Consider the following 19,634-nt stretch of genomic DNA (forward strand, 5'->3'; position numbering starts at 1 on the left):
GGGGTGCGTTCCAAAACTCGACTCTATCAACTCGGAGTACCTTTTATCCTTGTTTAACATTCGGTGAAGAACAAGGATAAATAATACTCGGAGTTGTTAGAGTCGAGTTTTGGAACGCACCCCTGCTGAGATAGGACCATTCTTCTAGATCTAAAAGTATGATCCAATTAGCGCGAAGGAAACTTCCAACAGTTGCAAAACCAATGTTCTGCTGAACGCAGCCATTGGAACATGTTGCCCATGTTGGAGTTTGCGACGCGAACGAACCTCGAGTCTTCGCTGGCTTCCCGTTCACTTCGTAAACCAAATGGCGATTTTTGTCAATTTGTATTTTTTGACGTATATATAGCAATAATATAGGCCGTATCAAATCTGTTTTCGGAGATCACGTGCCGTAAAAGAAAAAGAAGATATACATAATATGTATAATAGCATTTATTAATTTTACTCGAAAATTGTGCATTTATGTTACTATGTCGAAAGCCAAAGTCACAGCGGAATGGAGAAAGAGGGTAAAGTCGGAGTACATGCGATTGCGACAAATGAAACGCTATAAACGAGCAGACGAAGTAAAGATCGCGTGGAACAAAAATCGCAAAGTTATGACAGGCAAGTATTTGCCATTGCAATGCTAAAAAGTAATAGAATAGAATTTTCCCTCCAACATTACAAAGCCAAGAAGAAAACGTGATCCACATTTTTCTATGTCCTCACACATCCTTTCATCCTTTATGCTCTATTTTTAAATCTAAATCCTAACTATCTGATCTTTTTCAGTCTGTCTTTATTTCTCTTCTCTTTATTTCTATCAACTTCTAATTTTTATTTATGTCTATACCTCACAGCTAAATTCTTATTCGTTGTCTCCGTACAGTTTTTAATTTTCAGCCATTCTTCTTTCTTTACTATCTTTCTCACTGTATTGCTTCTTCTATCTCGTTGTCTTTTTGGTTCTTCAATTTCTTTCTGTATTGGCCATTATCTAAACATGATGCTAAAAAGTAATTATAATAGTTACTTGTCAATATTAGCATACAACTTTGTATTGTAATAATTGTTTATGATTATTTGTTGAATAGAGCTTCTTGTGGCTGAACAAAAGCGTTGGACAGATGGAAAGGCAACGTGGCTGGCAATGCAAGACATTCCACCTCATCTTTCTTGTATGAAGAAAGCTGAAATTACTAGTCCTGATGGCGATGTGCAAAGTTGTCCTGTAAAAATAATTAATGCAGTGACTCCTATACCAACCATGTATACATGGGCTCCCATTCAACAGAACTTTATGGTGGAGGATGAAACCGTTTTGCATAACATTCCTTATATGGGCGATGAGATTTTGGATCAAGATGGTACCTTTATCGAGGAGCTTATCAAAAATTATGATGGAAAGGTATGAAGAATAATCAAAATATGAGAATAATAATAGATATTTTCATACAGTGTCAGGGCCATGGCACACAAAAAACTGAAGTAGTAAAACATAATTTTAGTAAAATATAAACAGTGAATTGGTCAATCATAATAGAGATTATATAATAAATCCAACATATTGATTTCCTTATTGCTTATATCTTACTGCTTAAATTTTTCTGTGTGCCATAACTCTGACACTGAATCATTTCTTCATTCTTGTTTAATATTGATGATAAGACAACAAGGATGTAATGGTTCATTATGTTATTGACTGTATCAACTATGTTTCTTGCTGGGAACACTACATGTGGTAAATTTTGTTGTCACTTACTTTATTGCAGGTCCATGGTGATAGAGAATCTGGTTTTATGGATGATTCTATTTTTGTCGATTTGGTGAATGCTCTAGCAAATTATGAGAGAGAAGATAAGGACAAGGAACAGGTAAAGAAAGGAAAGGAATCCTTAAAAGAGAAAGAAAATCAAAAGGAAAATGACAAGAAAGATGAAATAAAGGTTGAAATAAATACAGAAAAAACTGAAAGTGGGAAGACTGCTGCTACTCCATTTCCATCAATGCATATATTTAATGTAAGGAAATTATATAAATATCGAAATATAACATTATATAGTATAATCCTATAACATAATTGCTTTATAATTATTTTCAGGCAATATCGAGCATGTTCCCCGATAAAGGAAGACCTGAAGAATTAAAAGAAAAATATATTGAATTAACAGAAAGATTCGATCCAAATGTTTTACCGCCAGAATGTACGCCTAATATAGATGGTATAAATGCAAGAAGTGTACCTAGAGAGCAAACGATGCATTCTTTTCATACTTTGTTCTGCAGGAGATGCTTCAAGTACGACTGCTTCTTACATCGTGAGTATACTGCAGTGAAACAATATATTTAACGATTATTTAAGTTGTATTTTGTGAAGTAGATTGCAAAAGTAATATTGTCTTTAATACTTATTATGTATTCACTTATTAATATAGGATAATACTTTTAGAGATAAAGTAGAATCAATGACTTATAAGAATACTTTGTTGAAATACAACTTACTGAAGTATTGTATAATATTTTAAGTGTTCTAAATTGAAAGTTTATTAATTACAATAATTTGTGATTCCTGATTTATCGTAGCAGCCAGGGGGACCTCGCCGCAAGGTAAAGAACAATATTGCATACAAACTAATGCATTATCGATCGGAAGCTTTTTTTTGTTTAGCACAGAGACATCGTCAAGGGCTCATCTGCAATCATATTTCATTCATCGTTCATCGCTGTGTCTACTAAATTTTTCTCAATTCACTATGCCAAATTAGCCGACAAGAGTACATAGTGAGTTTATGATGTTGCTTGTAGGTCTTCAAGTTTGCCATCCAGGTCCGAACTTGCTGAAACGAAAAGGACCCGATTTGAAACCGTTTTCGGAGCCATGCGGGACTGAATGTTACATGCATTTGGTACATTATTATGCTTTATTTTAATAGAATGTGTTATCCTCAAAGTCAGATTTGTGTGTGATATAACTTTGATATAACTTTTTATGTAGGAGGGGATGAAGGAGAAACTGGCGGCACAGGCGGCGGATATAAAAGAAGACGAAGGTGACGAGAAACGCGGTGGTCCTAGGAAGGTACGAAAACAAGCAAGCGTCGACTCTGGAAACGAAGCGAGCAGCGAGGATAGTAATGATAGCAATAAATACGGTCAAGGAGGCAGTTGTCAAGGTTAATATATAATTCATTAATCTATTATAATTTGTAGATTTAGATTACATGTGTATATTTTAAATTTTAATGCAATTCTAAGAAGTCTTTTTTTTCAAATTAGACTTTAAACAAAACGTTAACAAAAATAACTCCAAATCTGAAGAAATGATGGAGGATCAAGCACAACCTGAAAATCAGGCACCCTTCACGTTATTAGGAATTGGCGAACGAATTAAGAATACTGAAAGTGAATTCTCATGGACAGGTTCAGAACAGAGCTTGTTCCGAGCTCTTCACAAAGCCTTCCCTGGCAATCCATGTGCATTAGCACAAATTATGTTAACGAAAACTTGCCAGGAGGTTTATGAATTTGCACAAAAAGAAGCTTCAGATATTAAAAGAAGAAGAAGCATCGGTTATGGTCCATGCATTGCAGAAAGATACAACTTAAAAAAGATTCTGGTATATTCATTAATTAATTAAAAAAATTTTTAAGCTTAAATTATGTTTCTTTCGATTCCTAATTATATTTCTTTCAATAGGTGCTAATCATGTTCATAATTTCGCACCTTGTGATCATCCGGGTCGGCAGTGCGATAATTCATGTCCCTGTATACAGGCACAGAATTTTTGTGAAAAATTCTGTCAATGCAGCAGTGAGTGCCAAAACCGATTTCCTGGTTGTAGATGTAAGGCTCAGTGCAACACGAAACAATGTCCGTGTTATTTAGCTGTAAGGGAATGTGATCCAGATCTCTGTCAAACGTGTGGCGCTGATCAATTCCATATCACTAAAATATCCTGTAAAAATGTCAGCGTGCAACGTGGTCTTCGTAAGATTAATAAATTTCAAATATATATTATTAAAAACAACAAAGATATACACAAAATATAAGAAAATGTTATTTATAGACAAGCATCTTCTAATGGCACCTTCAGATGTGGCAGGATGGGGAATTTTTCTGAAAGAGTCAGCGGCGAAGAATGAATTCATTTCAGAGTACTGCGGTGAAATTATTAGTCAAGATGAAGCCGATAGAAGAGGAAAGGTATATGACAAATACATGTGCAGTTTTCTCTTCAATCTTAACAATGGTAAGTACAACGTAAGTACAATAAACATAATAAATAACTGAAAATGAGATTTTAAAAGGATATTTTTTAGATTTTGTCGTTGATGCAACAAGAAAAGGGAATAAAATAAGATTCGCCAATCATTCAATAAATCCCAATTGTTATGCGAAAGTAATGATGGTGAATGGTGATCACAGAATAGGTATTTTTGCTAAGAGAGCGATACAACCTGGTGAAGAATTATTTTTTGATTATAGGTATATTATGTAATATTATATAATATTGTTTAATTAATTTATCAATTGTATAATTGGAACTGTATAAATGACAATTTTTAGATATGGACCAACTGAGCAACTGAAATTTGTCGGCATCGAACGGGAAATGGAATTTCTTTAAGAATTTATATTTTATATATACATAATCACACTTATATAAATAAAACACTAAACGCAGATGCATATTGAAAATGAAAAATATATATAAGTACAAAATAAACATTTGTGTAATTCATTTATCAATATGATAAAAGTATATTCCTTTATTTTTAAAAATTAATTTCTCTGTCTTTACTTTATTTAATAAAATAAATCAAATCGCTTAGTATTATAACATTAATAAATTTTATATATATATATATAAGAAAAAATGTAAGAAAAATTTCAGGAAATTTTATAATTTTAATTTTCCTTTTTTAAATATGTAAGTTTCATGTACTTAAATATTATGATTCAATATGTTTGTGAGAAGTTATTGTAATATTGCTATGTGAATTGCTATATATATAATCTAGAGACACGGTAGTGTCTCGGCGCTAAGAAAAACGAAGCGTCATAGTATTATTATATCGCAAAATGAGAGTACTAATAAAATGATGACATAATTATCTGATAGATGATTAATAGATAAATATAATTGATTTACATTTTAATTGCAAACTACACTATTACAAGTGAAAATATTTGTCTTATTTTTTAGTTTGTATACATTTTTGGATCTCATTAAAAAGTTTTTTATAAAAAAGATTTCAGAACTTTCTTTTTAATTATATCTACCTATGTCAATTTATAATTTATAATTACCACAGCAAATTATTTATTACAATTCGTACGTAAAATAAGAAACATCTTTATTCATACATTTGTCATGATAGTATATATAATAATCAGGAGACAAGGTAGTGTCTCGGCGTTAACCATGCGCATAATAATATACATAATGATAGCATATATATGTAGATATTTTTCATCAAATCCTTATAATTGAAAACATAAAAAATTCTTAAAAATATTACGATATGAAAATTTTTTTCCTTAGAATTTCGTAAGAAAAAATATATAATTATGAAATTTTTTATCATTATTTAAATTTGTTTCAGAACAACTATGATAACCCAATACAATGAAATTTTTTTGTGCGTATTAATTAATTGCAAATTAATTACAAATTTGGCGATTATAAAAAGGATTACGTCAAAGATGAACAAATATGCGAAAACGCTTCGAAATTACGAACAGTCTCTCGATGATCATGCCTGGATTAAAGCGTCACGAATGACACGAGCTTTCGCGCAGCTTACAACGGAGTTACTGCGAAGGGATTGTAGGGAAGTATCTCGGTGATCCCGACGTGGGAATTCGGCCACCAGTTGCAAGCTTCGCGGCTGCGAAAGCGGTTGGACGGAAAGTCTGTGAAACATTTTAGATTATAGGATCTAAAGAAAAGGTCTCTCTTCCCTAAAAATAATAAATCGCATATATAATAAATGAAGTTTCGATCGCATTAAGTTACAGTAACGATTTTATTCTTTCAATATACTGAAAATTAATTCGTGATTGATTTACGGTGAAGCAAGAACTCAATTCTGCAACCAGCGTCTCATTTCTCGTTGATACACGCGAATGTTTTTTGCCGATTCTTCTTACAAAGAAAAAAAAATAAAAGGGAATTAAATCGAGAATAAATAAATAATTAATAATGATATCGTCGAACGGAGCTGCGCACCTGCCGAGGATAACTGCGAAAATTCGCGCATTTAAAATTTAATTGGATTCGACATCAGGGGGGTAAATATTTACACGCGTGTATTGGATTCGTCTGTGATCTGCTCCGGATTCGATGTGCGCGGGGACGAGTAGCGCGAAATCGAATCGCTTTACTGGATGGTAAATTTTGGAGATTTGAGAACGTTGTACGATGTGCAACGAATAAACATGTCGCGAAGAAGGTGAAGTGCACAAGAAAAGCGACGTCGCAACCGTCGATGATACTCAACCCGTAGGAAGAAACCAATTTGGATCGAGGCCAAGCCTGAGGAAATCTCATCCGTGAACATGGAGGAAGAAGGTAATTTTTTTAAAGAAAAGAAACTAATTATCAGAAGTTTCGTGTTAAAATTGTAGGAAGTAACAAATAGTCTCTAATGTAATAAATGTAATTATTCACTTTCAAGATTAGATTATAACTTAAGTGATTATATATTATTAAATTTTATAGAGAAATACATTATAAACAATTTTCGTATATTTTTTAGAATTTCTATTTAAATTTTTGAATATTTTTTAGAAATTATAATAATTTTATAATTGTTTATATATATATATAAAAAAAACTTTTTAGAATTTTTTAAGAATTAGAACACTTTCCAGAAGTGCTAAAAGATCTATTTTTCATAATTGTTTTTCGTAATTTTGTTAAGTTCAATATATAATATTAAATATTCGATATATAATATTATAATTAAAATTATGATTCGCAGTATATTTTATGCGATATTTGGATTTTGTTACATAATTATTTAAATATCACTAATATATATTATTATTATTATAATTTGCCATCAGATTTTTTAAAGCAAATTTTATGATATTTAAAATTAAATATAATATTCTAATGTATGAAGCTACAGACAAATGATATTATGTATTAAATTTGAATTTATGTGACATTTAAAGACGGATATAGATTTGTTACATATCTGCGTATCATATTAATATTGTACGTCAATATAAATTGGGGATTGTTGCATCGCTGCGTATCAAAATTATAATAAAATGATATGTGCATCACTAAATTGATATAATACGCAGATACTCAACAAGTCCGCTTAAAAAAAATTATTTATCCAAAATATACAGCAAATCATAATTTTAATACTAATTTTCTAAAATGATATAATGATAAAATTATTTATAAAATAGTACATGTAAAATTATATATATTAAAATTATAATTGACATAATATTCATAAACTTGTATGACAGTCGAGAACAAGCTGCGATATACAATATAAATAAATATTGTATTGCTGTGACAGAAGCGATTTTTTGAAAATATGAAATTATAATGAAAAAGTGCTTTTATTATATGATATGACAGCTTATACGAAATACATCATTCTTGCTGTTATAAATAAGATTTGAAAATATAAATGTGTGATGGTGCATGCAAATATTAAAAAATTATGATCTCCACATTACGTTTATGAAAAAATGAAAATTTTATTTTAAAAAATTGTTTATCAAAAGTAAAAAATATGTTAAAACGTTTCAGGTGTTTTTAGAAATTATATGAAAATTTATAGTGTTTATAGAAATCAATCTATCGAACATCGCAAAGCTTACACAATTGCGAAATACACAAACAGCTTAAAAAATTGTAGAAACTGTTTGTTGAATTTAGTTTTCATTTTAGCTCCTTAGATTTATAGTATGAGCTTCTCGCTGTCTCTAAATGCGAGGTCTGGTAACTGTAACTTTATTAAGTAACATTATAAATTATATACTATTGTGTAGTATATAATATTGAAAAACTCCTTTTGCAGGAGAAAAAATGTTTGTAGTTTTAATAATTTTTCTATAATTTTATATAATTCGAAATTAAATTTTGATACTTCAAGCATTAAAAATAACATAAAATTGACAATAGCTTCATTTAACAAAACTTAAAACAAATTTTTTATAATATTTATAATATATACTTATAATATAATATCTTATAATATCTACTTATAATACTATAATATATACTTATAATATAATATTTTATAATATAATATCTTATAAATATACACACTATCAATATTATGAATAAATTTGTTTTAGATCTCAATTAGATAAAGCCTTTGCCGGTTTTTATGTTACATTTAAATACGTTAATGCATCATCATACGAAGAGCTTTTTTATTATAAGTGCTTTGCAAAATGTTTCTCGTCTCAAAAACGTTCTTGCATAATTTTATTGCGCTTTCACTATTCCGCGTGCAAGACTGCGCGAATGTATTCATTTTAATAAATTCACATTTTAATAAATACTCGTTTTTTAAATATATTTATACAAGTATCAGTATACGTCACATAAATAGTAGAAAAATGTAATAGCAAAGAGAATTCGTTTAAACATACCGCACAGGACTGCGTTTAATTCTTGTGACTCTTTGATCCGGATATTTTCTCTCTTCTTTTCTTTTTTCTCTCGTTTTGCGAGATATTCCACGAGAAACGAATGAGCGAGCGTAAATTCCGTGGATTTAAAGTGCATCTGTATTCGCGATTGCGAGCTGGTATTATGTCGCATCGATGTTTTGCGACATGTGAAATCCGGTCCACCGTCTTCTTGAGCGTTTTATAATCACATCACTGCTCTGTATCGTCTTCCAAGCTTCATAATAGCAATTCTCGAGGAAACAAGACCGCTTAGCTCGTGTGTTGTCCTCGTCAAGCGAGTATTTTCCAGCATCACTATTATACTGGCATAAAAGGCACCTTTAACGGAGAAAAAAGTACTTATATTACGTTTCTTTATTTGTCATCGAGTTACATTTCACTTTTTCATCATAACGGAAACGATATTAATTAATTTTTCTTAAAACTTAATTTGCATAAAAGCTTTTCATGCTCCATGTCTCTAGGAAGTAAGTACACCGAGAGAAAAAATAGTTACAATTACCATAATTTAATTATAACTTATAATCAATTTTTGTGCAAACTATATATTTTTAGATAGATATAAATATAATTATTATTACTAATTTACATTATAAAGTAATAATGATAAAGATATAAGTATAATTATTATTGCTAATTTACAGTATAAAGTAATAATTATAAAAATGAAGTTTCTAATCTAATTTTTTTACTATGCAATTATAGTCATAAATACCAACAAACACTTTTCTCTCAGTGTATTTGTATTCATATTTATCAAGAAAAAATCGATGTAATATAAAATATACACCCACACAAAAGAGAATATAATAGATGCACTTGATATGTTTGGTTTTATATAGTACATAAATTAATTATAATTAATATATATTATATGTAATTATAATAATTATAATTAATATTATATTATATTTTTTTAAATTGTTCTATATTATATATTTACATATAAAAATGATATAAATCTATATAATCGAAAATACTCTTTTATTCCATAGATATTCCATATATATATATATCTAAACAATTAACTTTAATATTGCTAAATAAAAATTTAGAAATAGCTGAATGCGAAGTTTTTTTTCTTATACATATAGCTGCAAAAATTAATTTGTATCTCTTTGCGCATGATATAAACTTTCAGGGGACATCGTAGTTTCGCACATTCCTTGTTGCTAATTTTGTCATCGCACGGTAATAAAATGACTCGGAGAACGGAGCCAAGTTCCAAATTCTCGAGCGGCATGGTTTATTTTGATCCTTCGCTCAGTCAGTTATTAATCATGTACATACACGGAAATAATAGCGGGATACCGGCGTACGTTTACACAAGTCCTGATTGTTACGAATGGGTTACAAGCGCGACGTCATATCGTACACACTTGCCAGGTGAAAATACGTAATTCCGGAAGTCACCAAGCGATCACATTCGCGCGTATATATGTGAAGCCGAAACACTACAGAAGCAGTAGCAACAGCAGCTTCCATTAAATGCAGGCTTTACGGTTCAAACACAAAGCGAATGCTTCTGTACGGATAAGCGTTTTATACGAGACTTAATCCTTTCATTACTTGTCTCTATTTCCGTGCTTGTACGACACTTACGATAGTAACCGTAATGATGATGGTAGTGTTAACAGTGCCATTACCATATAACATTTTGGATATTGACGGTATTATTCTATGTTACTGTATTGAGATTTTAGACAACAGATTTTTATTTAACGAAATAAAAAGCAATTATTTTTGTATATATACATATATATGTGTGGAATATCTACTGATAAAAAAATTATTCTGCATCACTTTTATTGCTATTAGTATTATTTTAATATTGGTAATGCCACTAACAATTGTAAGGACGAAAATTTTTTATCAATAACTTATTACCGCTATAATTACATTAAAGGTAGAAAATAAAATTACTTTATAATTTGAAGCAACACAGTTATATATAGGCAGAGCGCCCACGTAAAATATAATAAAGCTATTAAGGAGCTATTTACGAATCAACAGATGAGTGGAATTGAATGAGAATTTAATGAGAAGATCACTGAAAATTCGATTGGCATAACGAATTACTAGTTTCACCTCGCTGCTTTCAACACGTACTTTAACGATCGTATTACATTTAATGATTTTCCGCGAGTTTGATTCTGATATAAAACGACGCAGCGGTGTAAACTCGCTATAAATTCTCAAATGAAAAACATAGAATTCTGGAATGTCGAGATAGCACGACTGTAAACATCGTATGGCTTTACCATACCGAAAATATCACGTCGCACATTACAAGAACTCGTTTCCGTCCGCTCTCCAACTTGCGTCAAATTCAAAATTTCGCAGATGATAAATATTAAATAACTTTGAATTACAAATATCAAATTATTAAAGTTGTCAGAATAGCATATCTTCCTTCGTGTGTTTTTCCTGAGTCACAGGAGAACACGTTATTAGTTTTATATTTTTCTCTCTCTTTTAGTAAACCACGAGATTTCTATGATATTTAAATAAAATAATGCAACTGTTTTTAATTTCAGTGCTTTATGGAAGATGACTTATTATATACAAAAAATTAAAATTGTTATTCCCCTGGTGGAAAAATGTTACTAAAATTATTCCACGTTTTGGAACACTTTTTAACAAAATTTCAGCATTTCAAAAAAATTTCAGTTTAATTTCAGCGATTTTTAGCTGAAAAATTCATTTTCGACGAAATTTCAGAAAAATTTCAGTATGAATTTCAGAGAAATTTCAGCAAGAATTTCAGAGAAATTTCGGTTGGATTTCAATGATTTTTCAGTATGTTAGTTGAAAAATTCACTTTCAATGAAGTTTCAGCAAATTTTCAGCAATTTCGCTGAAATGTTCCAAAACGTGGAATAATTTCAGCGAAACTTTTTCACCAGGGTCGAGATACAGATTACTTTGTATGAAAAGTGCAAATAGGAAATCGCAAACTTGAAACAACATACAGTAAGCTCATAATTTTATGAATCATTGCCTAAATTTCTGTAAACTTCTTTGAATGTATTCTTTTATATTCATTTTGCCTAGAAGGTTATTATTTTTGTAGAGAATTAAAAATAGAACTCCAGAATGTTTTTTTTACTTCTTGTTAATCGGATATATTTCTATAAAATGCAATTATACACAATATAATTAAAACATGAAATAATATTATTAATTTTATAAATAACAATAACAATATTAATTATAAGATAAAAATTTATTATATTATTTAATGATAATTTGTCGGTTTGATATAATGTATAAAAGAAATATTATAAAGTACTTGTTTCTAATCTTAATTTTATGTTACAAAAATTAAAAATATAGAGCGATACAAACTTCGAGAAGAAAGAAAAGTTTCAACAGTGACAACAACTTAAGTAAACTCAAGGAAAAACTTGTAACTACAAAAATTTAATACCGAAAAGCTTTCGTATAATCACGAATATTCCACAAATTAACTTCTTTGTTCCGTTCTGAATATTGGAAAAAATATCACTGATATTGTCGCAACAATTTTATCAAATAATGTTTTATGTTACTTTTTGTTTTATTTTAATCAAATTTGAATTTACATTGTATTCTGTTAATTGTACCGCATTGAAATTGCTTGCATAAATGATAATGTCATCGGCTGATGAAACTCTCACAGCTCACCGGTCTGTGTTCCCAAGGAGATTTTGCAAATGTAACACCGAACTCGATTCGAAACCATGATAGACGCTGACGCCTGATCGGTGAGGCCTGTCGATACCAGTAGCCCTCGCCACTTCGTGTCAATTCTAGCGATCTCTTACGATCGAAACTTCCCTTGACCAATATAATCGACCAGATGCCCGATAAACTATTGATCCTCTCATCTTTTTTTAATAGTTTTTCTTATTATGAACTTTATCTATTTTTTCGTATTTATTATTTAATTATGTTAGACGATTATATATTTTTATTCGAATCATTTAAGTAAAATTAATATCAGTTTTACCTCTTAAAGGATGTATGATTTGCAACTTACATCTTTCTAATAATTTTAGAATAATTATATCATTATTAAAGAAACAATAATTTGATGTTTAGAAATTGGACAGTAAAAGATCGAAGAAAATTATATTATTAAACCATAATTACTTAATTGTAAAAAAATTTTTGCAAGAATAGGACGCATTGAGAGTCAATAAATTACTGTAATAGTAAGAGAATACTAAAGTAATAATGCAAGATATTTATTACTTGGAATTGCTAAGTAATTTTTATTTTTATTTATTTAAAGTATAATTTATACGAACATCTTTTCTTTATCCTAAATTAAAATTATAAAACATGTAATTTTTTTGCCAATCAAAATAGCGCACTGGCAGAACATTGTATGACAGCTGGCCGAATGCATATCCTTGAAGAGACATGTAGGTAATTGCATAGTAAAGGCTTTCAACCGAGAGCCCAAAGCATAACCCGCACAATAGAGAACGCGTTGCAACAGAGAACTCGTATCGCTAGGGATTCGTTGAAAAAAAAAGAGAAAAAATACAGCAGCTGCATACCACGCGCGTAGCCATTTTTATCTTATATTCCGGGCCAGCCTCTCCCCAAGGAAACATTCCCAGATGTAGCGAAACTACTATAAAAAATATATATATATTTGAAATCCCTTATGTATTGTAAATCGTGTACAGTACTTGATGAATTCGACACATTTCGCTACATGTATCTTGACTACACTTTGTATATTGAAAAAAATTTTTGGTTGAAAATGAATAAACTAGAAGATTCTGATCATATCAATCAGAATTTTGGTTATATTAACTAGAATATTATAATAGATACCAGAAAAAAATTCTAATTTATCAATTTTCAATCCAGAATTTCAATTAATGCAGACTCTTTTTTCAGTGTAGTCATGTTAATTCAATTATACACTTTTTGCAAAATAATAATTTATAAATAAAATTAAATAATTTTGTTAATCATTAAAATTATTATTTAATAGGAATGCAAGTGTACGTAAAAAATGAATGTATAGTAGTTTATACAATCTTTTATGAACATAACTGAAACATTTAACAGAAATAACGTGTGGATGAGGTTTATAAAATTAATTTTTTATATTTTTCCGATCTCTTAATTAAGTAAGTCTGATTCTATGGTCAACAAAAGAAAATCTATATATTTTTAGTTTTTTTCTATATCCAAAACATTTTAAATATTTTTAATTCCGTATTTTATATTCTACATTCTGTATTCTGCAATTTTGTATCACGTATTCCGTATTTTGTGTTTTTTAATTCTATATTTTCTTTCTTATTTTGTGTGTCCAATTTGTTTAATTTATAACATGGTAATTTCCGTTTTGTATTAAATTGCGTTTATAATGAAGTATTACCTTGTTTTCAAGCCATATTACAGAAGAATTTGCAGTATCGAAACAGTTTGAAACACGTAATATCGAGAACTAATAGTAAAACCTCCTATCCAGCGTGCCTATAAACCATACTTAACGAACACGGTGTATTTACTCTAACAGGTTTATTCAGCAAAATTACATAGAATGCTATCACGCTTGCAAGGCAATATTTACTGTGACTTGTGACACGTAAATTGTTACAAGGTATAAAATCAAGTATGGAATAATATATGAAATATAATATAAGAATGTTAAAAGTAATGTGATATCATTGTGTTTCGCGCAAAACGTTAACAAATGCAGGCATAAATTGTCACATTTTTTAAGTGATTATATGATACAATACAGTAAATGGCGCAAATTTTAACGATAATTGTTGAGATATTTGCAGAATATTTGTAAAATTTGTTTAATAATATACTTTATACGGAATGGAGTTACACTATAAGAATAAATATTTTAATAATGCAAAAAGAATCCGTTTTGAATTATTATATTAATAATAGTTAGTTACAAGTGACGTTATAATATTTAAATACTATTAATGTTTGACGACATAACGAGATATTAATTATGAATGAAATATATATAATATACTGCTGATATTATACTCTACTTTTTATACAAAATTATTATTCTCTCTAATTTTTATTCTATTTTACTCGGTCTTTTATAAAAATAATATTTCGAATGGAAAGTAAAGAAATGGAAACATTCACAGGATACGAATCGTTTGATGACAGTACGTTAAACACTGATAGTGTAGTGTAAATATTACCGACAATGTGATCTGCTCTTTGACGTCGCACATCTTGCTTCTTTCATACGATCGATTAACCGTAAAAAGTTAGCAATTGTATTTTTTAAGAAAAAGAAACTATTAATATTAGAATTGTATAAGAACATTTCAATAATTGTAATATAATGAATTTTCTACAATTTAGATCTTTCACTTTTTATTTTTTTTATTTGGAATTATCTATAAAAGAATTTTATAATCACGAAAGAAAATTATTAAAAAAACAATTTTGTGTGATAAATATTTTACCATATTTTATTACGTTTCATAGAACAAAAATATATTCACGCGCGCGATATTCTAGTATAATTTTTTAAGAAATTAAAATTATAAACATATATCTCAAAGTATAGAAGATGAGTCAACAAAATTTTCCTACATTTTTGTTACCTGTTAATTTATGTAAAATATATCGACGCATATCAATTGTCTTTTAAAAGATAATGTATTTTTACGGAGAATATAAGTAATTATACGTAAATGTAATCGTGCTGTCTTATTTTTTTGTTTGGGCTAAATGTCCTCTTAAATGACAACAGGAGTCATGTCTATTCCTCTTATAAGCAAAATTACAGTCTCTGCCTATTTAGCATAAATCAGTTGATTACAAAAAGATAAATTAGAAAGTTTTTATTAACTGATTTTATATGTTACATTAGCATTATTTTGAAAAATCATTTTGGTTTGAAATATATAGTTGCAAAATTGTAACTAATAATGCAATTACATGTATCGAAAATTCTAACAATCAAAAGATTATGAACATATGAATTTTCAATTATATGTGAATTCTAATGCAATTTTATTGTACTGTCAACGTTAGTCAATCACGAGAAATCGAGGATGAACTTTTAGTGGATGAACTTGAACCGAGTTAACAACAATTGAAATTGACCTTGTAATAACGGATGAGCACTTATCAATTCCTTAATCGGCGCTATGCCTAAATGAATCGTTCGTAACGAAACAAATATATGTTATCAATTTCGTAGAGAACTATAATATGTTTGCGATTATATAGAAATAAGTTTGATAATAAATAAATAGGATGGATTATTGTTAATTGATGTGAAGATATTTTTTATTAATATCACATTAATTTTTTTTTTAGTTTTGTGCCATTTGCAATAATCGCACAATTTAAAAAGATATTAATTATTAATTTCTCATTTATTAAAAACACTAAATTTGACTTAGTAATTTTCTTTATGCACTTTTTTATATTAGCTCTTTTAAATTCTCTTTAAGTGAAGCAAGTCTTGTTTATAAAATTTATAATAATACGTTTCCAAATCTTCAATTTTACGTAAAAAGCAATCTTATATTAATACATATTGATAAATAATTATAAATTCATTTAGATGTATTTTGTTTATTCGTATATATTGTACATATATGTATATTATATTAGATATGTTGAAATTTCTTTCTTGCAGATCAGTCCAGTGTTTTTATTCGCTCGCAAAGTGATCCGTTCTGTAAAACTGCAGCTAATGTGATCTGGTTGAAATCGATAGACATCATCTCATTCTCAATGCAGACCTTAATTGAGATAAAAATAAGCATCAATAAGTTATACGTTCGCTTCGAAACACTTTGTTATCTTTCGGCGACAACAGAAACTTATTCAAACAGAATAAAACACCGAGCTAATTAAATCACAACTCGAACAGGAAGTAATCTTGGTCTCAGATTAAGATATAGAAGCATAAAGTATTAGGAAGTTTTAATAATCTAAGAACAATAAATTAGCTCGAAACAAAAATATAAAATACAAAATCTTTTATTGTGAATTTTGATTCATCAAAGACTTTTTTCAAAATTTTTTACTATTATGGTTGTACGTAATGTCCTTCTAACCGAGATTGAAAATAGTTCACCGGCCAGAGCTGTTGCGAACACTGTCTGCGTATCCTCTTCAATGCTGTAAACGTTTGCACTTTGCGCGTTTTCCAGATTCAACCTACTATCGGTTTCCACTAACTGCAGTGTGTGATTCCAGTTGGCAACAGGATATAGTTACATATAGGAAATATACATACATATTCGTACGAGCAGCTGGAACTCGCAATTCATAATAGAAATTGATAATACCTAGAACTAATATCAGATATTTAGTCAAACTGATTTTAGTTGAATAATATTAAATGAATGATTAGCCGTTTTATATATATTTGTTTAACAATGGGAGAAATGTTTTTAAATGTAATGCGTTCTTTTATAAACAATGACATACATTTAGAAGAAAATTAATACAAATGTTCAAGTACACAAAGGTCTGTTAAAAAAATATCTGAACTGGATATACGTATATATTAATAATTAAGATATCAAGAACGTCATTATGACAAGCGCACGTTCTTGATATTTTAATTATTATGGACAGAGCAGAACCGGTACGTGCGGATTTAGAGGCAAGTTAATTTAAAACTTTAGTTTCCACTGTCAGAATATTATAAAACTAGTAACGATATCTGAGAGTAACGAATTTGTTTCAAGGTAAATTCGTAGTGACATATTGATATAAAATAAGCTAGTGACATATTGATTTGCTAAGAATAATATATAAAGATAAATCTGTGGAACTTCTCAGGAGTGCGTACTTTACAATAATACATCCGCTCACTCGTTCTAATTCTTCCAACATTTTTTGACGAGAATAAAAGCGAAATATTACGAGGGCAGTTGCTTCCATGTTCACCGAACACAACCTTGATTTTTTATTCCCGTGACTGAAAAAATTTTAAAGCAGTACAGATTTGATGTTTAATTTAAAAGTATTAAACAAAATTCGATGAGAATATTTATAAATATTCCAAAAAATGATTTTAAAAAGTGTTTTACACAATGGCAGAAACTATCAACTAATAATAAGTATATTGTTATTTAAGAAATTTTTTCTGAAGAATAAACTCCAAAGTCCAAATCCAATAAGAAGTCTTATAGTTTATATTTAGTCACAGCAATCCAGATACTTTTTGAACGAATGTCGTAAAATTATAATAAAAGGTATATTAAATTTTTTACTTTTTTAAGTTTTTAATTTTCTTTTTTTTTTTTATCTATTTTTAATTCTCATTCTTAAATACCGTTGGTATAATTATTTTCTTCTGTTTTTAATCCTGTTTCGTTAATGATGATTAAATTTACTATATAAATATATAAATACTATATAAATTTACTATATAAATTTAATCGTTATCTGTTTTAGCATTAACAAAGGTGTGTTAATTAATAATTTGTTACACATTTCACTATACCAAGTAATATCATTACAGCTAATCTGTTTAGTCACTTTATATTATATGATCCGAAGATTATCAATTATTTAGGTATAACGACGCAAATTTGTAAATAACGGCATGTATGTATTCTAATATCAAGTAACAATCAAGTGATTACTGTTGTAGTTTAATGATATTGCCAAGTTAATGATACCATATGATATCACATGATATTTTGCGTTGAAAGCTTTCGCTTCCCTTGAACAGCTAATACTGGTTTAATGCGTCACCATGGGAACGCATGAAATAGAACGACGCATGAAAGCGAACAAAAATTGATTTCCTCTAATGTTTTCCACTACTCTGACCTTTTACATCAATTGTGTATATTTTCTTTAATCACATTGAGGAAAGTAAAAATATTTTATTTTCTATAATGTTGTGTGTGTGTCAATAAATAGAGATAGCATGGTGCGGTCTCTTCTCGATCATGAAACTTCACCTGTTGTCATTTATAGTATGTGCATAATTTTTACAAAGAAATACTCTGTATGATACCGAAGAAAAATACATTTGTATTTTGAAGTAAACAAGCATTCACGAAATAAAATATAAAATTATCTCATTACATCACAGCTATATTTTCATATTTTTTTATGCGAATAAAAAGCGACGAACAAAAAGCATTTCAAACAGCACAACGTGAAAATTCGGCAATCAGTTTATCAGTATTTTAAATGTAAAGCCTATAGAGGAAAATCGACAGAGGGATAGCCAACGTTAATTTATTCAATTTAAAATCAAGTCAGTCACGTCTGACTGGTGTTATTGCGAAAGCGACGTATATAATCCAATACAGATTGATTTACAAACACGCGTAATGCGGAGGAGATTAACGCGTTGTCAAGGGGAGATTACGCCAGTCACGTAAATACGGCGGTAATTCCAAATGAGGATTCCCCGCGCGGAATAATAACGCGTCGCGACGCCGATTGCCAACCCAATGACATACTTCACTTGTACAATTAAATACAAAATCGAATCCTGCCAGTAACCATGTCGGTTACGTTATCGAACAGGCGCGATAATTAACTCGAGACTGGCTGCCAACGTGTTGCAATTATTGCTTTTACGGCAGAGAATTGGCGTGACCAGGAAACATCGTATCAGATATGTAAGCACCTTGCGAAACGTGCGTTTTCCACGTAAACTCATCCCGCGACATCGGTATGCACCGCACAATCGGTATCTCCCAACGAAGCGCAATTGTAGCATCGCCACGGTCGATGCGTCGTGCCCGATTACGTGCAATTACACATTCCGTCCCATACATACGGAATTTGGAAATAGCGGCGTATTGGTTCGCTATTGTTTTCCTTCATGAAAATTCATTGTAGATTCTAAGCCCTGTGTTTCTATTTCATGTTAAGAAACGGAATTAATTATAAATAAATAGATATTTAAAAAGAAGGAAATTGTACCAACTACGATATTTATTTATTCACGTCGTTTTTGGGATTAAATAAGGTGATTTATATTTTTCAG

General features: G+C 29.5%; 2 protein-coding genes and 1 pseudogene across 2 annotated transcripts in view; all 3 read left to right on the top strand.

Moving 5' to 3' along the window:
- The first annotated feature begins 290 nt into the window (after positions 1–290).
- On the top strand, positions 291–4,660 carry E(z) (histone-lysine N-methyltransferase E(z)). The gene is given in 13 exon segments (XM_018459605.1): positions 291–609; positions 1,080–1,393; positions 1,758–2,006; positions 2,087–2,303; positions 2,569–2,592; positions 2,791–2,891; positions 2,981–3,158; positions 3,262–3,534; positions 3,537–3,602; positions 3,683–3,973; positions 4,053–4,235; positions 4,306–4,471; positions 4,553–4,660. Coding segments are annotated over 13 exon segments (2,259 nt in total). The 5' UTR covers positions 291–473; the 3' UTR covers positions 4,614–4,660.
- A 1,221-nt stretch (positions 4,661–5,881) lies between these two features.
- Adcy2 (adenylate cyclase type 2 Ac76E) overlaps positions 5,882–19,634 on the top strand; it is a 40,190-nt gene continuing 26,437 nt past the window's right edge. The window contains exon 1 of the mRNA XM_018459611.1: positions 5,882–6,560. Coding sequence (XP_018315113.1) covers positions 6,548–6,560 — 13 coding nt within the window. The 5' untranslated portion in view covers positions 5,882–6,547. The remainder of the gene's footprint in view (positions 6,561–19,634) is intronic.
- LOC108730121 (uncharacterized) lies at positions 8,718–12,048 on the top strand (annotated as a pseudogene).

Source organism: Mycetomoellerius zeteki, unplaced genomic scaffold (genome assembly GCF_001594055.1).
Source record: "Mycetomoellerius zeteki isolate Tzet28-1 unplaced genomic scaffold, Tzet1.0 scaffold848, whole genome shotgun sequence".
Lineage (NCBI taxonomy): Eukaryota > Metazoa > Arthropoda > Insecta > Hymenoptera > Formicidae > Mycetomoellerius > Mycetomoellerius zeteki.